The sequence below is a fragment of the Chanodichthys erythropterus genome, chromosome 6 (genome assembly GCF_024489055.1).
Source record: "Chanodichthys erythropterus isolate Z2021 chromosome 6, ASM2448905v1, whole genome shotgun sequence".
NCBI classification, from domain to species: Eukaryota; Metazoa; Chordata; class Actinopteri; order Cypriniformes; family Xenocyprididae; genus Chanodichthys; species Chanodichthys erythropterus.
The window spans coordinates 8,815,001-8,838,023 of NC_090226.1; the positions used below are offsets into that span (position 1 = coordinate 8,815,001).

Genomic DNA, 23,023 nt, shown 5'->3' on the forward strand with positions numbered 1-23,023 from the left:
TTCCATGTGAAAAAATGCACAAGAGTGATAGTACTGCAAAACAATATATATAATAAAACATTGCCAAACCTGCCAATGGCCGCTGACTAAGGAATATTTACCACCCGATATTTTTTACCGGCCATGTTTTTGCAAAAATGGGCATTTATGACACCAACATTTTAGAAAATTCACAATTCTCTATTCCAATTTTTATACCACAGCTAAAACTACTAGCCTAACTAATATACATTTAAAACATTATTAAGACAACAGTAGTAACAGCAGTTTTAGAGACATTGAATAAAGTAATCAAATGTAAAATAACACTGGGTAGTCTTCACTGTATAAAATAAAGAGATTAATCCTTATTAAATTAATTATCCTTATTATATATAAGTAATAAGCAATAAGGTTAGGCATGACGCGAAGCAGTACAAAGCCCTTCAGCCATGACTTATTCATGATACAGCACTAGGCTCGCTTTTATAAAACGGTTACCACACAATACAAATACTAAATCCAAATAATATATATATCAATGCAACTTTCATGAAGTAAAATCACTAAAAGCCTTCCTTCCGCCGGAAAAAAATAGTCCCTGACCGTGAACTGCGACAGAAGTTACATTGTTACGCCATTAGATGGCAGCAAAGACTGTCTTTATGAGTGAGTCATTAAACATCAGAGACTTTTACATTGAAAAGACTGAATTGTTGTGAACACGGAACAAGATGCAACTGACAAATGCTTTGACTAGCGCTGTCAGTCATGGGAAAACCCCTTAACTGTTAAAAGGACAAGATATTGCAGCAGATATTTAAACATTTTTTTATTATGAACATAGGACTGACCTGAAGGAAAATGCTAAATCTGAATGCAGGTAATAAACTCGCTCACTCGATCTCTTTCTCATAATACTCTTCTACATAATACAGTAAGCTTCAATGGACAATATCAATTGAGAGCAAACAGTTTATGTTGCTAAGAGGGGTTTGCTAAGGGTGTTTTGTAGCGATACACAGAACCGTTGGGTGAAGCGGTCACAGCCATGTCAAATATTTAGTTTGATTAAATAATATTGATTAAATGATTATTCTAGAACTTCACAGAGTTCTCAACATAGATAGACTTTGATTTTTTTTGTTTGGTCATGTGCCAAATCTCAACAAGGGCACCAAGTAATTCAGGACTGCCACTGATGCTCCCTCTAAAAATACAGAAACTCAATTTTGCTCTATGTGGTCACACGCTCACGCTCATTACACTTTGTGGTGTTGTAAAAAGATCGTAAACCATTTTTATGGGGACAAAAAGAAACTTAGTGAGTGACAGAATGACAATTAGTCACGATTGCCGCACTGCTCAAAATAAAAGAACACTTGTAATACAAAACGACATAAAATTGTCAACGGCTCATGGAAGACACTTCCTCCCAAACTGGAGCAGCTTTGTTCTTTTTCCTAGCACTATTGAAATGAATCGTTCATTAGTCTGTGCTGAATTCCACCCCCCATTAGCGCCTACTATATTAAGTTTGTTTTGACTTCCTTTTCTATTCTCACCAATCACTTGTTCCACATTTCCTGACAGCATTCATCCTCTCCGTGTCACCATCATCATCGTCGCAGAAAATTAGTGGCTTTTTATTAAGTTCTCTGAGACAAAAGATTCTCTCAAAATGGGAATCTCATGGAAATGAAAGTAACCAGCCCTTATCATTTCTTTTATTTCAAATGACGGGCTCTTTAGTGGTCTTAACAAAGGCAATGTGATTTTTCTTCTTTCTCGGGTGACTGATCTTCAGAGTTGTTCTTGTTTAAAAAAACACCATGAAGAATCTTCTTGCAACACAAGCTGACCAACATTATATTATGATCAGGACAATCACACTGATTAAATCCACAATCATTTGAATCCAAATTCAAACCTAAAAAAAAAAAAAAAAAAAATTAGCTAAGTAACTTCTGGTTGAAATGTTAAAGATGGTCCTTAAGCATTAAGTGGTCTTGAATGAGAGTCTGGATCTTAAATCTGCCTGTCAAGTGGATTCATACAGAGTCTTTTATCATTATTAATGTAGATGCAGAAGCATTTAGGGAACGCTGGGTTTCCCAACTGTTTTTGTCAGCTGAACCCCTATGAGCTCAATAATTTACTTCAAGCATGCAACATCTTGCGTGTGACAACATTATTATTTGTGAAATATTTATGCTGTTATTTTCTTGTCACATTTTAACAAAAAAGAAAAAGAAAAACTATTTAACTATTTATAAGATTTAGAATTGGGGAAGATTGTGGAAATTTAATGATTTAATGCATTCCAAATGCATGAAAAAGGCAAAGTACACCTATTTAGTCCTCAACGGTGAGTGTTTTATCTACAAACATACAAATATGGAAATAAATCTACAATTAACAAGATATAAAACTAACCTTTCAAGATTTCAAACACTTGTATTCCCTGTAATCTGCCTATGGGTGACAGTACACTGTTAGCAAAGACAATTGTAGTACAGTACAGCAGTACCCAGTGAAGGCAACATATATAGCACCTAAACTGTACATACAGTATTAGAAAGGACTGATTCCGTGACAAGCGGTTACATTCCTTGATATACAATTTTCTGAGAGCATATCAAACTTTAACATCCATTAAAACTGAATTTACTTTGACTAAAAAAATGAATTGAAAAAACATTTTAACATTTTGCTACAAAAAGAACAAGAAAAAAAGATTCTACTGACTGGTGACTCATATAAATCTGCAAATCTGATTTTTGAGCCAGTTCATTGAAATTACTTGCTACAATACACCATCTAAACTAACCAATTTGCTGAAATGAATCAGACTTATGGTACAGTAGCTGAGAGAAAGAGGGAGGGAGAGAGAGGAACATTGGAGAAATACAGCCAGTTTCATACAGTACAATACCGTTGTTTCGTTAAACAGTTAAATTATTCTAAAAAATAAAGCCAATGAACCAGATATTAAAGGACTTGCAGCAAATTTACAGAATTTAAGTAAACCTGGAAAACAGGTCTTGAGCTGTAAAAAACAGCATGTGGGGGTGGGGCATTTTCAACGCAAGTCCTCGTTTTCCTACAGAAAGGGCTGTGAGTGATTTTCTCTTTTGTTGTTTGATTAGTATTAAGTGCACAGACGGCAACAGGTTTATTAGGATGCTGTCACTTTAAGACCAAATGCGACATTCTCCGAACTGTTTATGTTTTTTTAAGACATAACCGACTCCGTTCACGTGAATAATTTCCAAAACAATTTTGACAATGTGTGTATTTGTGCGAAAAGACGTGAAAGAGCGCTTAATTCAGTACTCATTCGCTGACGTCTGAGAGGTGGCTTTCTCTGTGCACGGCTGTGCCCTGCCTTCAGTGATTCAGTTCTGACTCTTCCCAAATTGTCCCTCCCTAATATTTTTGTCTGGTTTTTATTCATTGAAGAAAATGTCAACAGATTTCCATCATAGTTTTTGTCATTCAAAACTTTATTTAGTTATCTTGTTTTTCTCTGTGAAAAAATGTTGACAAAAATAATTACGAAAATTAGTCATCAACAAAATTAATACTGCGTTCAACGATATTTCTTCAAAAAGTCTGCTTGTACTTTGAATGCTAAAAGGATGAAACTGCTCAAGTTAAACGCATTTCTTAGTTGTTATTTTATTATGCTGCACCTAACTTGTAAAGTTACCTTTTTTTGTGAGATATTGCCACGAATAGTGGAGCAGGCATGACATTAGAACCTAAAAGACTAATTTGCCACTGGTTCCTTGAAGATTTTCCTATTCGGTGTTATAATGGGGTTTTTCGATTTATGTGCAAAATAAAGCCTGTTGTAAACATAACTTGACCATACTTTGACATTTTATACTTTGACAATTATACACACCCATAGTGAAAAAATGCAAATTTTCATTGTTCATTTTTTAAAACACACGTAACTAGATAAGACGTTGTAGAAAGCTCTATTTTAGTCATAAATTGAAAAACTCCATTATAAAACCCAATAGGAAAATCTCAAAGGAACCATCGGCGAAGACTTCCGGGTTCTGGTGTCATCCCAGCACCACTTTATTGCGTGTTGCAGATAGACAGTGTCAACTGTGTATTTTTTGAATAATTCAACGTTCCAATGTCTATCATTCCTTACTTATACTACGGTTACCACACCTCAAGACATTGTTCAGATTTTTTTGTCCTTTAAACACTCTTGTGTGTAGAACTAATTTCTTAAGCATCTCATTTAAAGCCTCCATTGCTAATTAGCAACTCGCTAAGCTAAGTTCTAACTGCTTCAAGAACAGCAATGTTACTACATCGCTACTGAGAAATGGCATATTGCTTTTTGTGCAACATGCCACACACATACATACATAGTTAATTACTCTCAGTTTATTCACAATGTTTTTAACTTCATAATGATTGAGTCATTAGCATGAAGTCGTGTTAAACTGTAGGAGTAACAGGAAGTAACACAGGACACAGGTAGCACATCTAAGCTGTGCCCTTGTGCTTGCACAGAGACTGAATTACAGGCTAATTGTACATGAATAGTCTATGACTAACGAGAGAGGAGCAATTAGCCACCCATTAAAGCCTGAACAAAAAAACTATATTTGATTCACTGACAATGCAACCCCTTTGCATTACTTGAAATATAATTAGCATACAAGTTTCTTTCTCTTGTTTTTCTACCTCACCTTAGCATTATGATCCAGGGGTAATTAGAAGATCATTGTACCATTAATTCCTCACCAGCTATCCTCTACTGGAGCGTGAACGAGCATGTGTGTGTGTGTATCAGACGTATACAACCTGTTAAAACATAAACCCAAAATGAGAATTCCAGGTAATATATCTATTTAAAATCAGAAAATGTGAATATTATAAGCCTCAAAGAGAGATTATGTGCGGTAGTAAATGCAACATGTTTTGTATGTTATAATGCTGAACGAAATCCTCGTAATAACCTTGTTGCAGCAAGTAATATTTCAAAAGCATCAAATATGCTGTACTGCTGATAGTGCATTTAACAGCGATAGCTGAATATATTCTCCTGTTACAAAGCATTGTTGACATCCCGGTACTGCCGTAGACATGTATGGTTATACATATTAATGAGGCAGATTTGTTTATTCATCTCTTGTTTTACATAGCAGCTAAGAGAGAGAGAGAGAGAGAGGGGGGGGGGGGGATTTGGAAATGACACTTGGGGTTTATAAATTAGATCAGACATCTCTTCGACTTGTTTTTCTAAAACTAGCCCGTGGCCTGCTCCTTCCTCTCCATCTTAATTCCCCCTCATTAAGCTTTTTCCATAGCAACTGTTTCTCTGTGTGCATGTTTAAAAAAAAAAAAACACTCATCGACATGTCTGCAAGGTTTTGATTTTATGCCGCTATTCCTTTTGAGTTGCGAGACACTCCACTCTGTGCGTTTTTCACTAATCCAGAGAGCTCTTGGCAAATTATGTCTGTTAAATAATACAAGAGTATCTATCAACTTTAGGGGCAAGTGGAGTAGGTGGTGCGGTGATTTGATTTGCAGTTTGTCAAAGTGACTGTTATTCAGATGTTGGGGTTGCCACACCGGTGAATAACAGCAACTTTTTTTTTTCTCATTCTCTGATCTGTTGCTCCATTTCTTCATGCCTGCTTGCAGCAAAGAAAACAGTGTGGCTTTCTTCTCCACGCTCAGCTAATGAGAAGTTCCTCCTCACTGTTTTTTTTATATGTCAGTTTGCTGAGTTTTCAGTCGTTTAATAAAAATAATAGTGCGGATACACGATATTTCAAAACTCTTCAGATTTGTGGGACGCTAACAGCAGTGACATGTTTTTTTTCGCAGGGTGTAAACAAAAACACCTCAATGCCCTGTGATAGAATGTCGCTGGGAAATGAATCATAGAGACTAAACCACTGCTGATTAAAGACATAAGCACAATCTAAGTTTAGATAAAAACTAAATCTAACAAATTCAACCATGCGTAGTTCTGTGAAACACAAAATGATGATAACATTTTAAAGAATTTGCAGCACTTTTCTATATAATGACAATTCATAGTGACCATGACTTGAAATCTAAAAAAAAATAAACAAAATAAAGGTTTTCCAATGGTGCGCCAAGCCCCTCCTACTTGGACTACACTATTTAGTGCCGTAGAACGTCTTTTTAAAAGATGTAATATAAGTCTAAGGTTTCCCCTGAAAGTTTCAGCTCAAAATACCCCATAGATTTTTTTTTAATTTTTTTTTTTAACTGCCTATTTTGGGGCATCATTAAATATGCGCCGATTTAGGCTGCGGCCCCTTTAAATGCTCACGCTCCCCGCCCACTGAGCTCGCGCTTGCCTTTAACAGCATAAATACAGTTCACACAGCTAATATAACCCTCAAAATTGTTCTTTACAAAGTTCATCATGCAGCATGTCTAATCGCATAAGTATAGTATTTATTTGGATGTTTACATTTGATTCTGAATGAGTTTGATAGTGCTTTGTGGCTAAAGCTAACATTACACACTGTTGTAGAGATTTATAAAGAATGAAGTTGTGTTTATGAATTATACAGACTGCAAGTGTTTAAAAAATGAATATAGCGACAGCTCTCTTGTCTCCGTGAATACAGTAAGAAACTATGGTAACTTTAACCACATTTAACAGTACATTAGCAACATGCTAACAAAACATTTAGAAAGACAATTTACAAATATCACTAAAAATATCATGATATCATGGATCATGTCAGTTATTATTGCTCCATCTGCCATTTTTCGCTGTTGTCCTTGCTTGCTTACCTAGTCTGATGATTCAGCTGTGCACAGATCCAGACATTCTGCCCTTGTCTAATGCTTGAACATGGGCTGGCATATGCAAATATTGGGGGCGTACACCCCGACTGTTACGTAACAGTCGGTGTTATGTTGAGATCCGCCTGTTCGTCGGATGAGATTGAGATTTATATAAGGAGGAGGAAACAATGGTGTTTGAGACTCACTGTATGTCATTTCCATGTACTGAACTCTTGTTATTTAACTATGCCAAGATAAATTCAATTTTTAATTCTAGGGCACCTTTAAAGGTAATAAAGAAATTTAAGAAAGACAAATAAATGTGATTTAACAGTAACAAAGAGGTAAACTGTTATAATATTACAAAAATACCTAAACATTTGGAACAAAAACTCAATTAATTAATAATGTTTAACAATGCTCAACCAAGAATTAAACCGATCACCAATCTTTCCCTCTCACACATGAGAACAATGAACTGTGCCTTCTATTGGTGGGAATGAGATCTTCAAAATGAGGCATCAGTCAGGACTCAGAGACCAGGGTTTAATATGATGAGTAGATTTACACCGCACCCCTTCTCAACCCCTCCTACAAAATGCAGAAACAGACAGAGAGTGAGGTAATACAACATTTTTTATAACCGCTCTTATTCTCCGTCTGAGGATTTAGAGCAAGGTCAAAGAGTCAACACCATTTCTACTTCACATTACATCACACCACTGTCTCACAGGACATGAGGGGAGAGAGAACTGAAATAAATGAGGGAGGGGAGAGTGAGACAGTGTGACTGAGAATGAGACACATACCTATATCTGACATCATGTTCTGAGACATGTTCAGGCTTGCTTAAATCATCAGAAGGAATATCCTGATCGGCTGAAGCCAGATGCAGATGGTGTGATTTTTTCTTTCTGTCCTTTACATTTGTTGCTTGTCAGATTGTGATATGTGACTCCTGTGAGATCATGGGGAAAAGCCAAAACTGTGCAACATCAATGCTCTTATGTCAGCCTGTATCCTGGTTGCGATCGACAGCACATTTTACATAATCAAACGCGTCATTCTTGCTAAAATGATGAAATATTTTGCATGTCATGTGACCATTAACCAACATAAGGGGACTGTGAATATGCAAATGTGTTGTTATATTATGGAATAGAATTATTTTATATTTTAATAAATATTTTAGGTCAGAAGGGTTTGGGAATCTAAGTGATCAAAGACTGCTAGTTTTGTCCTATGATGAAAGAAATCTTATTCCTGAAATTTGTCTTAATTGGCGAAAATAATAATAATAAAAAAGCCCCTGGCTTAAGAGAGATCATTATATTTCCCTATTGTGTAGTATTTAAAAGAACAAGCTCCAGTATTAAACAAGGCATCTGCCAACATTGATTGATTAATCACTTTACAACTGATGTAAAGTATTTATCGTTGCAGATGATCTGCCACTTTCATTCTTTGGCCTGGAATGTGATCTCTGGACAGTTTAATTAAAATACAATATAATAATGTGGAACTGTCTCTTTACAGCACTAACTGAAAAATACAATGACAGTACGCTTAAGCTGAACAGTCAATTGTTGTTGTCTCTGGAGTTTATCAAGCATGTTTTTGTTGTTGCTTCACGAGTGATTGTTTGCATATTACCTTCATAGTCAAACGTAATTGCCATGAAAAGTCTAAATGAAAGAAACAGTTTTAATGGATCTTAAACCATAATTAGAGAATGCTCACAGCTCGTCTGTTCAGATGTGTGCATAAACGGCTCTCTGTTGTGACTCTTCGTGAGGGCAGGGACCTCCCCCATCATTAAAAAGCTCACAAACAGGATAATGAATCCCGGAAGACCCTCCGCGTGGTTCCGCCCGCCCAGTCGCTGTCACTGCTGCCATGGAGATCAAAGACCGCCACTTTGTACTTGCACTCTGCTCCAAACACAATCTTTGAGTTATTCTCTCTCAGTCTGAGCTTTTTGAACCAACACCATAAAGAGTTTCTGTTGAGGTATATAATGTAATATTTATATAAAATATACAGCATCTGAAAACTAATGTACTAAATAACATTTCTAAAAAAAATTGTTTGAGAAGAATATATATGTGACCGATGCTGGCAAAATGAGTCGCAATGAACACATTTTCAAACATGTTTTCACATTCTCTATTAAAAAACCTTCAAAATGATATATGATTTGCTGGAATCAGACAAAAAAAAAAGGAAAAAGAATGAGCTACACGTGTTTGACAGCAAAGTCAATTCTGAGAAAAATCGAGTTAAAGTATTCTGAAGGTTCCAACACAAAATCACAGTGCAACCATACCTTAAAATGCCTGATATTGACACCAAATTTGGCACACACCAAGTCAAAACCAAATATCTTTAGGAAAATATATATATATATATATATATATATATATATATATATTCAACTTTTTTCCATGATATCATAATTGTTTGATTAACATTAAAGGGTTAGTTCACCCAAAACTAAAAATTCTGTATAAATAACGACTTTACTCAACAATATCTGATGGGTGATTTCAAAACACTGCTTCATGAAGCTTCGAAGCTTTACAAATCTTTTGTTTCGAATCAGTGGTTCGGAGCGTGTATCACTAGATATTGTTGAATAAAGTTGTAGCAAATTAGCTCAAAATAAATATGAATAATTAATCATAACTAGTTATAATTAATTATTAATATTTTAATCAGTTAATAAAATTAACTTAATGTAATAAAATTAATATTACAATCAATTAACCTGTTGTTCAATGAACACACAGTGTTAATTGTTTATTAACTGAGAAATGTTCATTTCCAGGTTATGGGAAATAATCTTATTCTACTAAAAGCCTGTAGTCAGGACCGACATGAATAGGGACTCCCGTATATGAGCGCAAAACACGGACAACCTTACGTGTGACATGAACAAGACTTTATTAACTAGACTAAACACTTAAACTACTCTAACATTCACACACATACATGCATACAGTTTACCAAGAGAGAGAGAGCTAAAGCAGAGTACAGGAAGCAAGAGGTTACAGCATTGTTGGACATTCAGCAGATCAACAGCCTTGAGCAAACCATCAGTTTTAATTTTAACCGGCCCTTCTTTAAAAGGGGTAAGGATACTCAATGTATCCGATAATGAGACTAAGTTTGATACTTGCATGTCTCTCCAAGTTGAATTAAAGTGTCCTGATGCAATTTGTGGAGGCTCCCGTTGAATCTTTGCTGATATTGTCTTGATGAAAGAGAACCAGTTGGATTCAGAGGATCTTTGGTGAATGGAAGGTCTAGGCCGAGGCCTGGCACAAGCTTGGGGTTCCTTAGAAGCTTCTAGCTTCTTAAAGCGTCATCTTGACGTCAGCATTTGTCAGTAAAAAAAAAAGAAGAAGAGGAGGAAGAGCAGGAAGAGAGAGGTTTTATCTTGTGATCCATGAATATAAGGGGTGGAGACATCACACCCTCTTAAGGTGTCTGAGCCAATAAGGAGTTGCCTCCTCGGAGGGAAGTTTTACGAGTCTTTGTTCTGTAGCAAGATATTAGCATAAGACACTGGATTGGATGTTTGAGAGAAGAACCCTCTAGATTCTTATAATACTAATGTGTCACAGAGTTAGTAACATGTAACATAAATTACCAAATAGGAAATGAAAGTTGGAGTCCGTAGATACCAAGCATGCTGCCAATGTGATCTCAGTTAACTATACATTTGCAACTATGGAACATTAATACCAAAATAGTTCAAAAGAGAGAATTAATACATAGAATAAAGCCTATAAAAGGAAAGTCATGAGATGGGAAACTTGGATACATGTTTATACATTTCCCAAGTGGTTATATAGAGAATACGTAGGATTAAGAGTTTATTTGTCCTTCTCAGGAAGAATGAGTCACTAGTCTCTCCAGAATTCTTCTGGATCATAAAAGTACCATATAACTGTAACAGGACACCTAGTTGTGCCTGTGTGCTAGCTACACTTGGGATGTTGGTTGCAGTTTTAGGGGGATGAGTTCAGAGAACTTTGATAGTGAGAGTGAGTTTATGGGTAATTCATTGAATACCATGAATAATTGTGTGGCTGATTGGTCCAGACGCTACAAAGTCAATATTTAACTTTTTTGTCACACAAAAAGTTCTCTCGTCACTTCATAACATTAAGGTTGAACCACTGAACTCACATGAACTGTTTTAAATATGTCTTTAGTAGCTTTCTGGCCATTTGAATGTCAAAATTAACTTGCTGTCAGTGCAGGCCTCACGAGCCATTGGATTTTATGAAAAAATATCTTAATTTGTGTTCTGAAGATGAACGAAGGTCTTATGGGTGTGGAACGACATGAGGGTGAGTAATTAATGAAAGAATTTTCATTTTTGGGTGAACTAACCCTTTAATGAAACAGACATCCTGTATATTAAGACCTACTGTACTGCACAGATCTAATATAATGTCAGATGGTTTTCCCCAACAGTTAACCAAACGTTCATTTAAGACAAAACAGATATTTTGAAATACTGTAATTCTGTGTATATGTGCACTTTTCGTGGACAAATGAAAGGTACTCCTCTTGGAAAATGTACAAATAAAGATACTTTTAATTGGTATTTGGAGCATTGGGATCGCTAGATGAGGGCTTAATGAACTCATTTTTGTGAAAACCTCAAATTTGATCAAAATCGACATTTTTCACTTGTTTTGCCTTAGCTCGTATTAGCCTGTGCGCATTCCGACTTATTTTGCCAGCAGGTGTCACATATGTTATATACAAATATGATACAGAATATAAAATGATAATTACATTACGGAATGTCAGCAATATGGTGCAGTGGGTATCGCATGCACTCATGCAAAGTATCAAGCCGATCCAGGATTGAGTCCGGCCTGGATCATCTTGTACCTTTCTTTCAGCATTCCTGCTTCTCTACATCCTATAAATAAAAGCAAAAAAGCACATAAATTATACAAAAAGACCAAGAGCATTAGCATGTAATGCTGTTAACTGTCAGTTTGTTTCAGGACCTCGTTGGTTGGTGGTGTTGCGGCCTGTCTGTCATGCTGGCAGCACGCGGTGGCACTCTGGCCTGGTTCCATCACATGCGCTCCGGGCATTGTCCTTCATGCACATCATCACAGACTCACTCATGGTGAGGTGACCTTGCAGAGTCAGGGCTTTCGGGCCAAAAACACCCTGAATTCCCTGCCAGCACCCCCAACTGGATAGAATCCCCTTCTCGCAGTTCTTATCCTGGGGGGGGAAATGATTATCTTTCTGTCTGGAAAAGCACAGAAAAGGACAACCACCCTCCTCCCCCAACATCCACCCTCGAAGTTAAGCTTTGCTGACAGCCACTGACTCACACAGCGGCCACAGTCAAGTCTATTTATATGCTGCGGTCTGTGAGGAGGTTTTAACAGTTCATAGATGATGGTGCAACACTTTCTAGAATTCACTCTATTTGCACTCATTCTCACCTCCAAGGTTCTTTTAACCAAATTCGAAGAAGCCTATCCTTTGAGGACACTTTGTAAGGTCTAATTTACCCTTGTTTTCAGGCAAAGCAACAATTGGAGAGATTTTGCCAGCATCAAGGCTGGGGATTTTCACTCTGCATTTGCATGAACCAGTAATGGGCATTCAGGTTAAAAGGGAGCTTAGAGTTTGCTTGCTTGCCTGAGACTTCCTTAAACTTCGTTCATTGCTTGAAACCCAAAAAAAGCTTTTTTCTTAAAGAACACCACGGCCTCTATCAGTGATTGAGGCCATCTTCTCTCAAAGGGCCTGTCCTTGAGATAGAAATAGACCAGGAACAGTTGAGAGTAGTGAAGGTGCTGGATTATCCTGAATCCAACGCAATCACGTCCGAGCAGGTGACTCAGCTGCTCCGCTTGGCTAAAGCCTCCGATGGATTCGGCTGCCCCTTACAGTAAGGCCGAACGGACAGAAGTGCCATTTCAAGGTGAAAAAACCCTTTTGGAGTCAAGCAAGGAGATTGTGGAAAAAAGACAAAGAGTGAGATGGAACAAGAGAAGGTGCAAGCTCTTTCCATTTTTGGTGAAAAAGATCCGCAAGGCTTGATGTGAAAGAGACAAGTGAGACGAAAACCCCGGGAAGAGAGAAGGTCAAAGTGCTGATCAATTCTAGAGTGGAAAATGATTTGTGAGAAAGGATTTGGGACAACAGACGCAAATAGAGAAAAAGGAGACTCGCTGTGAGAGGAACAAGATCAGTGTAGCACACTTTAGCTCAGGATGTCTGGCAGAGCGTGGAGATAGAGATATGGCAAAAAGTGCCAAGCCTTCTGTCTGCTTTTGGATCCCACGAGAGCAAAACTCCCTGCAGACTTGTTACCGTACCCGACAAAAGACCTCCTCCAAACCAAACCAAGAAGGACTCGGAGTATTATTAGTAACTGAGTTTTGTTTCCAGGGACATGTACTTGATGGGAGCTTCACGATTAAGATGAGAAGAGAAAGTGTGTGTGTGAGAGAGATAGAAACAAAGGAGGGAGACTCCACTAGGAGGGCAGTCTCTCTTAATCTGGTGAATCGAGAGAGGTGAGCTACTTAGTTTTGTCAGGAGTAATTTCCACAGGTTTCCTGGACTGTTAGAGTACTGGATGAAGAGGCAACCACACTAAACCCTGCTGTAATTAAAACACACACACAATTGGTCACCTGGTACGGAAAGAAAGAACAGAGAATATGAAACCAGTTGGCAATGAAAATTAGCATAACTTCTCATTTCAATTATGCATATATGAACTGAAACATATTGAATATATTTAAAAGATTTGATGTCACAAACCTTGGAAACTTGGCCAAATTCAAGGGTTATTTTACCCTCAGAAGTGCTTGCTGTGTCAAAACAGCATCTTTTACACAGAACTTTGTTTCCAGATGGACTGATAAAACATTTATATGTCCACACTCACGGAAGTTGTGTGAAACCAGTCAATCTAGATCTCACTAGATCATTGGAATGGAAAGTCATGTTACGATTCATATATAACTCAAGTGTAGTTTGAGTCTAGGTTGTACCTTTTCCTGATTTCTTCCTCTTTTTTCAAATTTGAATGTAAGGTGTATATATAATCATTTTTGAATGGCAAAGCCTTGATTGAAAGTTTTGAAAAAAAGTTTAAAATCCTTGAGGTTCATAGGCCATATTAGACAGAAATAACGATAGATAGATGGATGATGGATAAGCAGACAGAAGGATCAATAGAACAGTGATAGATAGATAGATAGACAACTTATCCAGAGTAAGCACAAATCTGCACATATATATACTGCATTCAAACCTCAGCTACCATTTTTGATTTGGTTTTGATCAATATTTTCGACCAGCCTCTGTATGCTAGAAGAGAGTGTGGGGCGAACATACATCCTAGTAATCAGAGTTTAACAGTCTTAACTCACATCTGCCTCACTCTTCCCATCTCCAATTAAGCCAGAGCAGACTGCAATCTGCTACACAATATGCTTTGTTTCCCTTTAAATTATACACACAACCGCACAACTGTTCAATAAAGAAAATGCATCTTTTTTCCCCCTTCCCTTGATCTCGTTTTTGTTGTTGCCTGGAGGAAAGGCTTTGCGATGGCAGCTTGAGATGCATCAATGCATGTTCAAAAACCAACAGATGTCCGTTTTCTCTTTCTCTAGTTGGACAGTCTGTGTTCGTCTTGGTTGCAACAGCCAGACCTTCACATTGTTATTGAGTACCGTCTGTCAAGTAGATTCACATCCAACAGCCGAGACAGTGGAGAGAATAAAAAACAGAAACAGTCATTGGACAAATAAAATACAGGACAAAATAAATACAAAATGTACTAACAACAATAAAAAAGCTATTTTAAGTCATTTGAAGCATAAATAACGTAAGAAGTAGGAAACACCACATACACTTATTTATACAAACAAGCATGTCCGCTTGCAGGCAACTTTAACCTCTTCCACTTGACCTTTGTTCTCAGTTGACCTGACACCGGGACACAACATGTCTTCAGGAGATCCACAGAAATAGAAGCAATGTCTCAGCCATGACCCTTTAACCCCTTCCGCTCTCCCTGTCGTCCTGACGAAGGCCGGCTGACAGCAGGAATTAAATAGAAAGGGTGAGATCTTGGTTGCCCCTCGAATGACAGTCTCTGCCGCTACTCGGCAGAATTTCATATCCTCTTCCTCTCCAGTTTGTCCTATTAGGATGAGAAAAAGGCAACGGGAATGGGTGATTTTTTGTGTTCCTGTCTCTTTGGAGCAGGGCGAGAACAGACGAGCAAGAGAGAAAGAGGCAGTTCATAAAAAAATGAGGAGGCAGAGAGCAAAGAACATGGGACACAGAAGCACAGAACATCCTCTCTCTCGGGGTTACGCTCGCGGCAGCAGTGGATCATTTAGAGGAGATGGTGAGAGTGAGCGCCTGTCTGATGCTACTACAGAGGAGAACAAGGAAGGCCGTGCTTCATTAGCATTGCTTTTGCTGGAGCTGTCCGTAGTGCTGAACGGAGCTGTGATCCCACTAAGGGCAGCTCTACACACACCACCCGCAGAGAGGCTGACGTTTCAGAAGACTGAACGCAAATAAAAAGCATGGAGGAGAGGAATCGCTGGTGCCTTGGAAAGTGGACGCGTGACAGGTGCTGCTTTGGACACGGATGCAAACGGATTTGATTTCATTTCTGTTTAAAGGGCTATTCGACTGCACTGTCATGGCCTGTTGTTGTGATGGGCTTTTATCCTCTGGTAACAGTGGGATCCATTCAGGCCACAGGAAGTGCGCTGCATGCACACAGGGTATGTAAATGGAGATGTATTTGAGGGGATTATTGTCAATTATGTTGTTTTCTGGGTTATTGGTTTCAAAGAATACCTATATGGTCTCATTCAATTCGACCGCTGGGCAGTGTTATCTTTTATGTGATCTATTTTGTGAAACCACCCTGTGGCTTAGTGCAATTCACAAATACTTGAGCTCAGTTGCAGAACCTAGTGAGCTAATAACCTGGAAAGCATTTTAAGTCATCATATTCATGCAAAATGTAGGTAAAAACGTTATGCAGATTGCTAACTTTCTCTAAGCGGTAACTCGGAGTCTAAGGCAGTGGCACAATACAGTAAAAACAGCAACATCTTGAAATAACATTGAAATTTACAGTAACTGTTTGCTAGGTTAATATATTTTAAAATGTTTTCAAAGCTGAATTTTCAGCATCATTACTCCAATCTTTAGAATCACATGATCCTTCAGAAATCATTCTAATATGCTGATTTGGTCAAAAGAAACAATTTTTTAACTTCTTATCAATGTCGAAAATGGTTGTGCTGCTTACTATTTTTGTGGAAACAGTAATATGTTTTTTTATTATTTGATCAATAGAAATTTCAAAACAACTTTTATTTGAAATATAAACCTTTTGTAAGATTATACATGTCTTCCCTAGCCCAAATAAAGTTTAATTATAAGTCAATATGTTAATTGATTTGAAGTATACTTAGTATGAAATAAGTGTATTTTAAATAGATTTTGGTATAAATATATATATATATTTCTTTTTTTTTTTTTTTACTAGGGCTTTAATGCCTCTTTTAATGCATCCTTGTTGAATAAAAATATTAATTTCTTTTAAAAAAATCTTAATGACCCCAAAATTTTGAATAATGGAAGTTGTTTAAAGGGTAAGTTCACCCAAATATGAAATTTCTGTCATTAATTACTCACCCTTATGTCATTCCACAAACGTAACACAAATTAAGATATTGTTGATGAAATCCACAACCATTTTTTTTTTTTATCCCTCATAGAGAGCAACATAATTACAGTCATTCAAGGTCCAGAAAAATAGTAAAGACATCGTTAAAATAGTCAATGTGGTTCAACCTTAATGTTATGAAGCAACAAGAATACTTTTTGTGCACAAAAACAAAACAAAAATAACTACTTTATCTTCTCTTGCCTGTCAGTTTTCTATAGGCCAATCCTAAACCAGCGTTCGGACTTAAACACAGAAGCGTTGCACTGCGTCAACTGAGTAGGAGACTGACAGGCAAGAAAAGTATTGTTGAATAGTAGTTATTTTTGTTTAGTTTTTGTGCACAAAAAGTATTCCCGTTTCTTCATAACATTAAGGTTGAACCACTGTAGTTACATGGAGTATTTTAACGATGTCTAGGATAAAAAACCTCTTGGATTTCATCCAAAATATCTTAATTTGTGTTCTGAAGATGAATGAAGGTCTTGCATGTTTGGAACGACACAAGGGTGAGTACTTAATGACAGAAATTTCGTTTTTGGGTGAACTAACACTTTTGACATCTGCTGTTACTGCTTGACATATCATGTCAATTACCCATGTATCTTCACCGAGATGGCAATTCGAAGCTCTGTGGAAAACAACAACAACCACCACCACCACCACTACACACACACACAAATCACCCATTTGTCAAGGTCATCTATTTTTTATTCTTGGATATCTTAGCAACAATCAACAACTGGTCGAGTCTCTCATGTGTTTCACATGTCAAGCACTATTTAAAAGGCATGTGTGGTTGCTGCCAATTTCAGTCATTCACTTATGATACTTGCCAAGTATGTGGTAGACAGCAAGTTATCCATTATCATTTCTTTATTTTAAGCTACCAAAATTCCAGTGCACAACTCCACCGCCAAAATTTCCCCCACATTTCCACTTGATTAATTAAATTGGAATGTACACCTTTGGAAACAGCATTAATTATTATTTACAATACAATGAATAGTGTGATTGTGGGTAGAAGAGGCTTTCATCTCTCCAGGAGGTGCCACCCTCCCTCCCTGTCCTCACCCCGACTCTCAGGTAACCGTGCATAAAATTAGATTTCTCAATGAACGAGAAGATGCGCGAGAACATATGCATCCTTTTAATGAGGGAAACTGAACGAGTTAGTGGAACCAGAAAAAAAGGAAGTGACATTCGTCTGTTTTAAAAGCAAACAAAAGAGTTCTTTGCATCGTTTTTTTTTTTCCTTATTTTATTTGAAGCATTTCACCAAATTATGTCACCGCAATAATGTCTATCCAATAACAGGAATGTTGTTTCAAAGAATCAAAAAAGGTGATACGAGTGCACTAAGTCCAGGGAGAACAAGAGAGAGAGAGAGAAAGAGATGTGATTTCACAGGTAATCTCATTCTGATGTCACGCCTGATTGAGAGCAGTAAAGGGGAAAATCACATCAGGAATAGCAGAACAGAAAACATCATGAGGAGGAATGTGAAAACTTGCCAATTATACAATGAAAAAAAAAAACACCAAACACGTGCACGCACACACAATGAGACAGACAAACACTAAAGGAAACAAAAGAAATCGAATGTCTAAACAAAAAAAAGCAGAAGATCCAAGAACAAATCTGCAGAGAAGAAGTGTGTATTATATCAGTGAGGTTTGCTAAGTAGTACAAATATTCCTGACACTCAGGGATCTACTGTCAGCGGCTCTCGTAATACAGAACCGCTGTTTTTGCATAGTACCGTCTCTCTTGAGGGGGACGAAACTTAACTAATATTCTTTTCTTATTTCAAAAAATAGAAAAAAAAAAAAAAAAAAAGTACATCAGTAATCGTTCTAAATATTTCCATGCATAATACTTTTTTTTGATTAATTTGGCATTAATATGAATACAAATGAGGGTTAATCACACTGAAAAGGTCATTTATATTTATCATAAACATTTTAAGATATATCTACTTTATCAAAGATGCTAAAATATATATTTTTCATATGAATACAGAACGTACAGCAGGGCTAAATGTGTATGTATAGAAAAGGGTAAAATGTGATTTGACATGTATGTGAAAAGACGCATGTCGGAGTGCCTTAAAGAGCAGTGTGAAGCCTTTTAAAGAGTAATAATTGGTCTGTTTATGAAAAAAAAAAAAGAAAAAAAAGAAAAAAAAAAAAAAAAAAAGACAAGTGCTTGGCCCAAAGGTCACTCTAAACCGTCCAGTAATTAGCTGCTTAATAAAAAAACAGCAACGAGTTTTCATCCTGGACCCAACCAGCACAATAACTCGCACTTCTGTGGACAAGAAGTCTGTTGTTGGAGGTAAAAGGGCAGAGGAGACGGATGGGAAAGGTTAATTGTTAAGACTTTTCCTATGCGCGTATGTGCGCAACCCGCCCGGCATTTATTAGCAAAAGGTGACTGCGAGCTTTGTGTTCCTTTTTGTGTCTGTGTCACCGTAGTGACTACAGAGGTCAAACCCGAGAGGTCTGGGGAGGCGGTGATGTCATCATAGGGCACGCAGTCGGGCGAGCAAGGCCTCCACGTCCGTGTCACCATTGGATGAGCAAAGCGTCGGAGTTTGCTCTTTTTCCTTCTCTCGCTCTCTCGCTTTTTCTTTCTCCCTCTCGGGCCGGTGGGTCGGCCTGTGGGCTGCAGACGGATGGGGTTCGCTCTCGTAATGAGGCTCCTTGGCAGTGGGTGCTCGTGTCGAGTTGGAATTGATATTCTGCCGCGACCGTGACCTTTGCAGAGGTGCCTTCATGTTTTCTGCAGGAGGGATGGGAGAGAGATAGGGAGAGAGAAAAAAACAGTTTCTCATGAAAACATTTATAGAAGTTAGCAGCTTTTTGAGAACGGATTGTGAAGACATTGAAGTCATCAAAGAAATGAGAGAGGAAGACGGAGAGTGATGCAGCCGACAGCATGACAACACAATAAAAATTAAAGAGGCGCAGATGCTCGCTCACCTCAGTACCTTCACCTCTCGCACTTTTTATTGCCGCTGCTGTTCTTCTAGCCTTTCCAGCATTAAATCTCTGATCTGTGATGTGGTGCAGGGGCTGGTGGGAAGCCGTCTCACTGACTTAATGCTCTGCACTGCTTCACTAACCCAGCACATCTACCTGAACAACTTAAAGCCATCAGACTGATGCAACCTCTGACCGTCCTTCTCTCACTCACTCTTACCACCATCCAGACTGAGAGAGATACGTGCAGAGGAGCTCACAAGTCTGAGATCACCAGTGAAAAATGCTTTGATTTTTAATTATAAATTATATGACCAGCATAACAATTTGACTGAAAAAAAAGTAAACACAAAAAAGGCTTAAAATTCCAAAATTGATTAAATGTGGTCTCAACTTGAAGCCTGTTTTCTGAGTAACAAAATTAAAACAACTGTGAGATATAAAGTCAGATATTATTCCTTTCATTTGTGGTTTTATCAGTGTTTTTACTTTATTTCTCATTATCAGGACTTCACATCTTGTATGTGATTTAAGTCTCAATTATGTGAAATAATATAATATAGAGTTGCAACTCTGAGATAAAGTCACATTGTGAAATATAGTCAGAAATAAAAGCAATGAAGTTGATTAAAAAATATGAAGTGGAAAATGTGAGCTATAAAGTCACAATTATGAGAAATAAATATTGTATTGTAAATATTGTATTTAAATGATGTTAAAATAGGCTTCCATTAGTCTTGAGAGTTTTGAACTCACTGCAAATTTACATTATAAACCCAGGAAAAGAGGGTATATGTATGTATAAATTTTTATGTAGGAAAAAAACAAAGCAAATGAATAAATAAGAGGGAAAAAGTGAAAAAAAAAAAAAATCCAGATTCATCTGACCTTGCATTGACCTGTGTGGATGCTGTATGGAAAGGTGCGCCTGACAAACTACTGTAAGTTTTCGTGGTTGGTTCTAGACTGAGCGGTTTTATCATCACATCAGCGGCGATTACTGTGCCGGGCTCGGCTCTCTGATGACAGCATATATTACAGCCACGGCAAGCAAAAAAAAAACAAAAAACGCTCCAGCATTACAAACAGAGCCTCACCAAGGTGCAAAGCACACTTCAGTGCAGGAGCGAGGGACAGAGTGATGTATGAGTGCTTTAAACAAGGACAATCTCTACAAACAAGAAAAGATGGAGAACGAGAGAGGGAGAAGAAAAGAGCCAGCGATAAACTTCCACAGCAAAGCAAAGACACTGCAATGAAGGAACATACAAACATGATGTTTTCAAATTTCACATTGAAAATGCTCAACTGCAGCTGATTTGGTTTCTCCACATAACAGTTTATAAAGGTCTAAGCTGCAGATTTAGTCACAGATGCAGACCTCCAACACAAAAAAAACATCTTCATCAAGCTATAAGAAATGCCTGTAAGAAGTGTCTCGAGGGAAGTGCCTGCTTGTCTATGATGCTAGAGTGTTGTGAGTGGTTTCCAGAATGTTTCTTTGAGGTTGCAAAGGGTTATCTGGCCGAAGTCAAAAACATCTCTAGATATAGTGCGCTCTTCAGTGCAAGTCTAAGGGATACTTTGATAGAAACCTGATGTGTTTTTCAGCATTCTTTAATGAAAAGAATGTTTAGAACTTTATAAATAGTACTTTTTAAATGGTAAACTTTTGTAAATGTTATGCATGATTACGTATATTTCAAGAACTATAAGGATAAATAATGTGTGAATGCTATCATGTGTTAACCTTTTTAAAATTTAGCATATAGTAAACAATCTCATGGCTTATCTAAGCAATGTGCTTAGAATTAAAAAATGATGTGTCTATAATTTTGTGCATACTCTCAATGGCGAAACATACAGTAAATGGGTCAGAATGCAGTCCATTGTGTCATACAGAGTAAATGAGAGGTTTGAGATGAATGGTGGCTGTAATGTACAGTATATGGGAGTGTGTGGTGAGCCATGGTAGCGTGTGTGTGTGGTAGTGAGTTCTCTGCGCTCTCATTACTGCGTTGTGAGAATGTGCACTCGTTTGTCTCAGTGTGCCGCTCTCTGCCCTATGCTTCAGGCCACTTTCATTAGTCTCTTTGGCTCTTCCTCTTTTGCCTTCATTTCCTGCACATCCCATTTGCCGTTTCCAGTTCTTAAAATAATCTTTCTTTTTCTCCACATGACTTTGTTTGGCTTCATACTGCTTAATTTCTTTATCCTCTACTACTTTTTCGCTTTCTTGAGTGCCACAAAGTGACCCTGTTGATATGGAGAGGCTGCGTGTCTCTCATTAGCGTGAGGTTGAGGTCTGTGTCTCTTAATGAGTTGTAAAACACAAGCTACGATGGAGACACTACATGACTTCTGATATGTTCCTTTCAGCATCCACCAAGTAGCAGATGCCAAGTTTTTTTCTAAACTTTTTACAAGACGTGAGAAACTGTATGCTGTATCCCAAATCTTTTAAAACCATTCAATAGCTTGGTATGCACAACAGACTGAAATTAGTTATAAAGAGACGATTCACTTTCATTCTAAGGAAAAAAGCAGCTTGGACAAACTGATATAAAAAGTGCCATTTTGTGTTTCATTGAAGAATATGAGGTTGAGTAAATGATGACATTTTTGGGTGAACTATTCCTTTAATACGGTAGAACTTGTACTATATTGTAGGCCAGGCTTAAATTGCAACAGTTAATTAAATAAAAATCTTTAAAACCTCCAATCTAATGTTTTATTCCTCTGGCCAATAACTTTAAATTAATATTCTAAAACATTCAAATCTATCCATCCTTTGAGATTCCCTCAAGCGTCTATGAAGCAAACACACACAGCGGTAGAAATCTGAATGCGACGTTCCTTTCATCAGTATGTACCTCCTCAGTTAGGCTCATAAAACTTGTTCACGTCCAGACTGAGCCATCTGAGAAAGACACTCTCATTCCTCTCTTCAAATAGAACAGGGCTAAAATACCAGTTTCTGACTTTAGAGATCATTTGCTCAATTTGCATTTGCACTGGGGGCCGCTGAGAAGCTCACTTTCTTTTCATCTCTGTGCTCTCCTCCTTTCTTTCCCCACTCTTCGGCAGAAGTTTTGGCAGGAGACTCGACGGAACGTGACAGCAGATGAGGGCACTTGATCAAGCTAACGAGCTTGCACGCAGACAGGCGTCCGATTAGTTGCAATGGAGCCTGTCTCACACCATTCGGGACTTTAGGAGTGCCGCACAATGCAATCGTGACACATAATTTCCCCCTCTGCACGTCGTACGGCTCGCCATATAATCTATAGAAGTATTAGGAATGATTATACCATCCGTCTGACTGCAATCTAGCGTTCTAAGCCTGGAAATGGCACCTGGTGATGGCTGAAGTCACATTTGCATGGAAATTAACATGACTGTGCTCAGTGGGAGGAACAGGTTAGCAGCAGTTCATGCTACTGATACTCCTTTGACGGGACTTTGCATTGCCAGGATGTTTCAG

General features: G+C 37.7%; 1 protein-coding gene and 1 long non-coding RNA gene across 2 annotated transcripts in view; both read right to left on the reverse strand.

Moving 5' to 3' along the window:
- Positions 1-4,706: 4,706 nt before the first annotated feature.
- On the reverse strand, positions 4,707-7,873 carry LOC137021023 (uncharacterized). The gene is made up of 3 exons (XR_010895269.1): positions 7,599-7,873; positions 6,796-7,380; positions 4,707-4,815 (listed from the first exon to the last, which is right to left on the reverse strand). It is a non-coding gene; the product is annotated as an uncharacterized lncRNA (long non-coding RNA).
- A 9,930-nt stretch (positions 7,874-17,803) lies between these two features.
- diaph3 (diaphanous-related formin 3) overlaps positions 17,804-23,023 on the reverse strand; it is a 332,513-nt gene continuing 327,293 nt past the window's right edge. Inside the window, exon 28 of the mRNA XM_067387955.1 lies at positions 17,804-19,339. Within this exon, the coding sequence (XP_067244056.1) occupies positions 19,080-19,339 (260 nt within the window). The 3' untranslated portion in view covers positions 17,804-19,079. The remainder of the gene's footprint in view (positions 19,340-23,023) is intronic.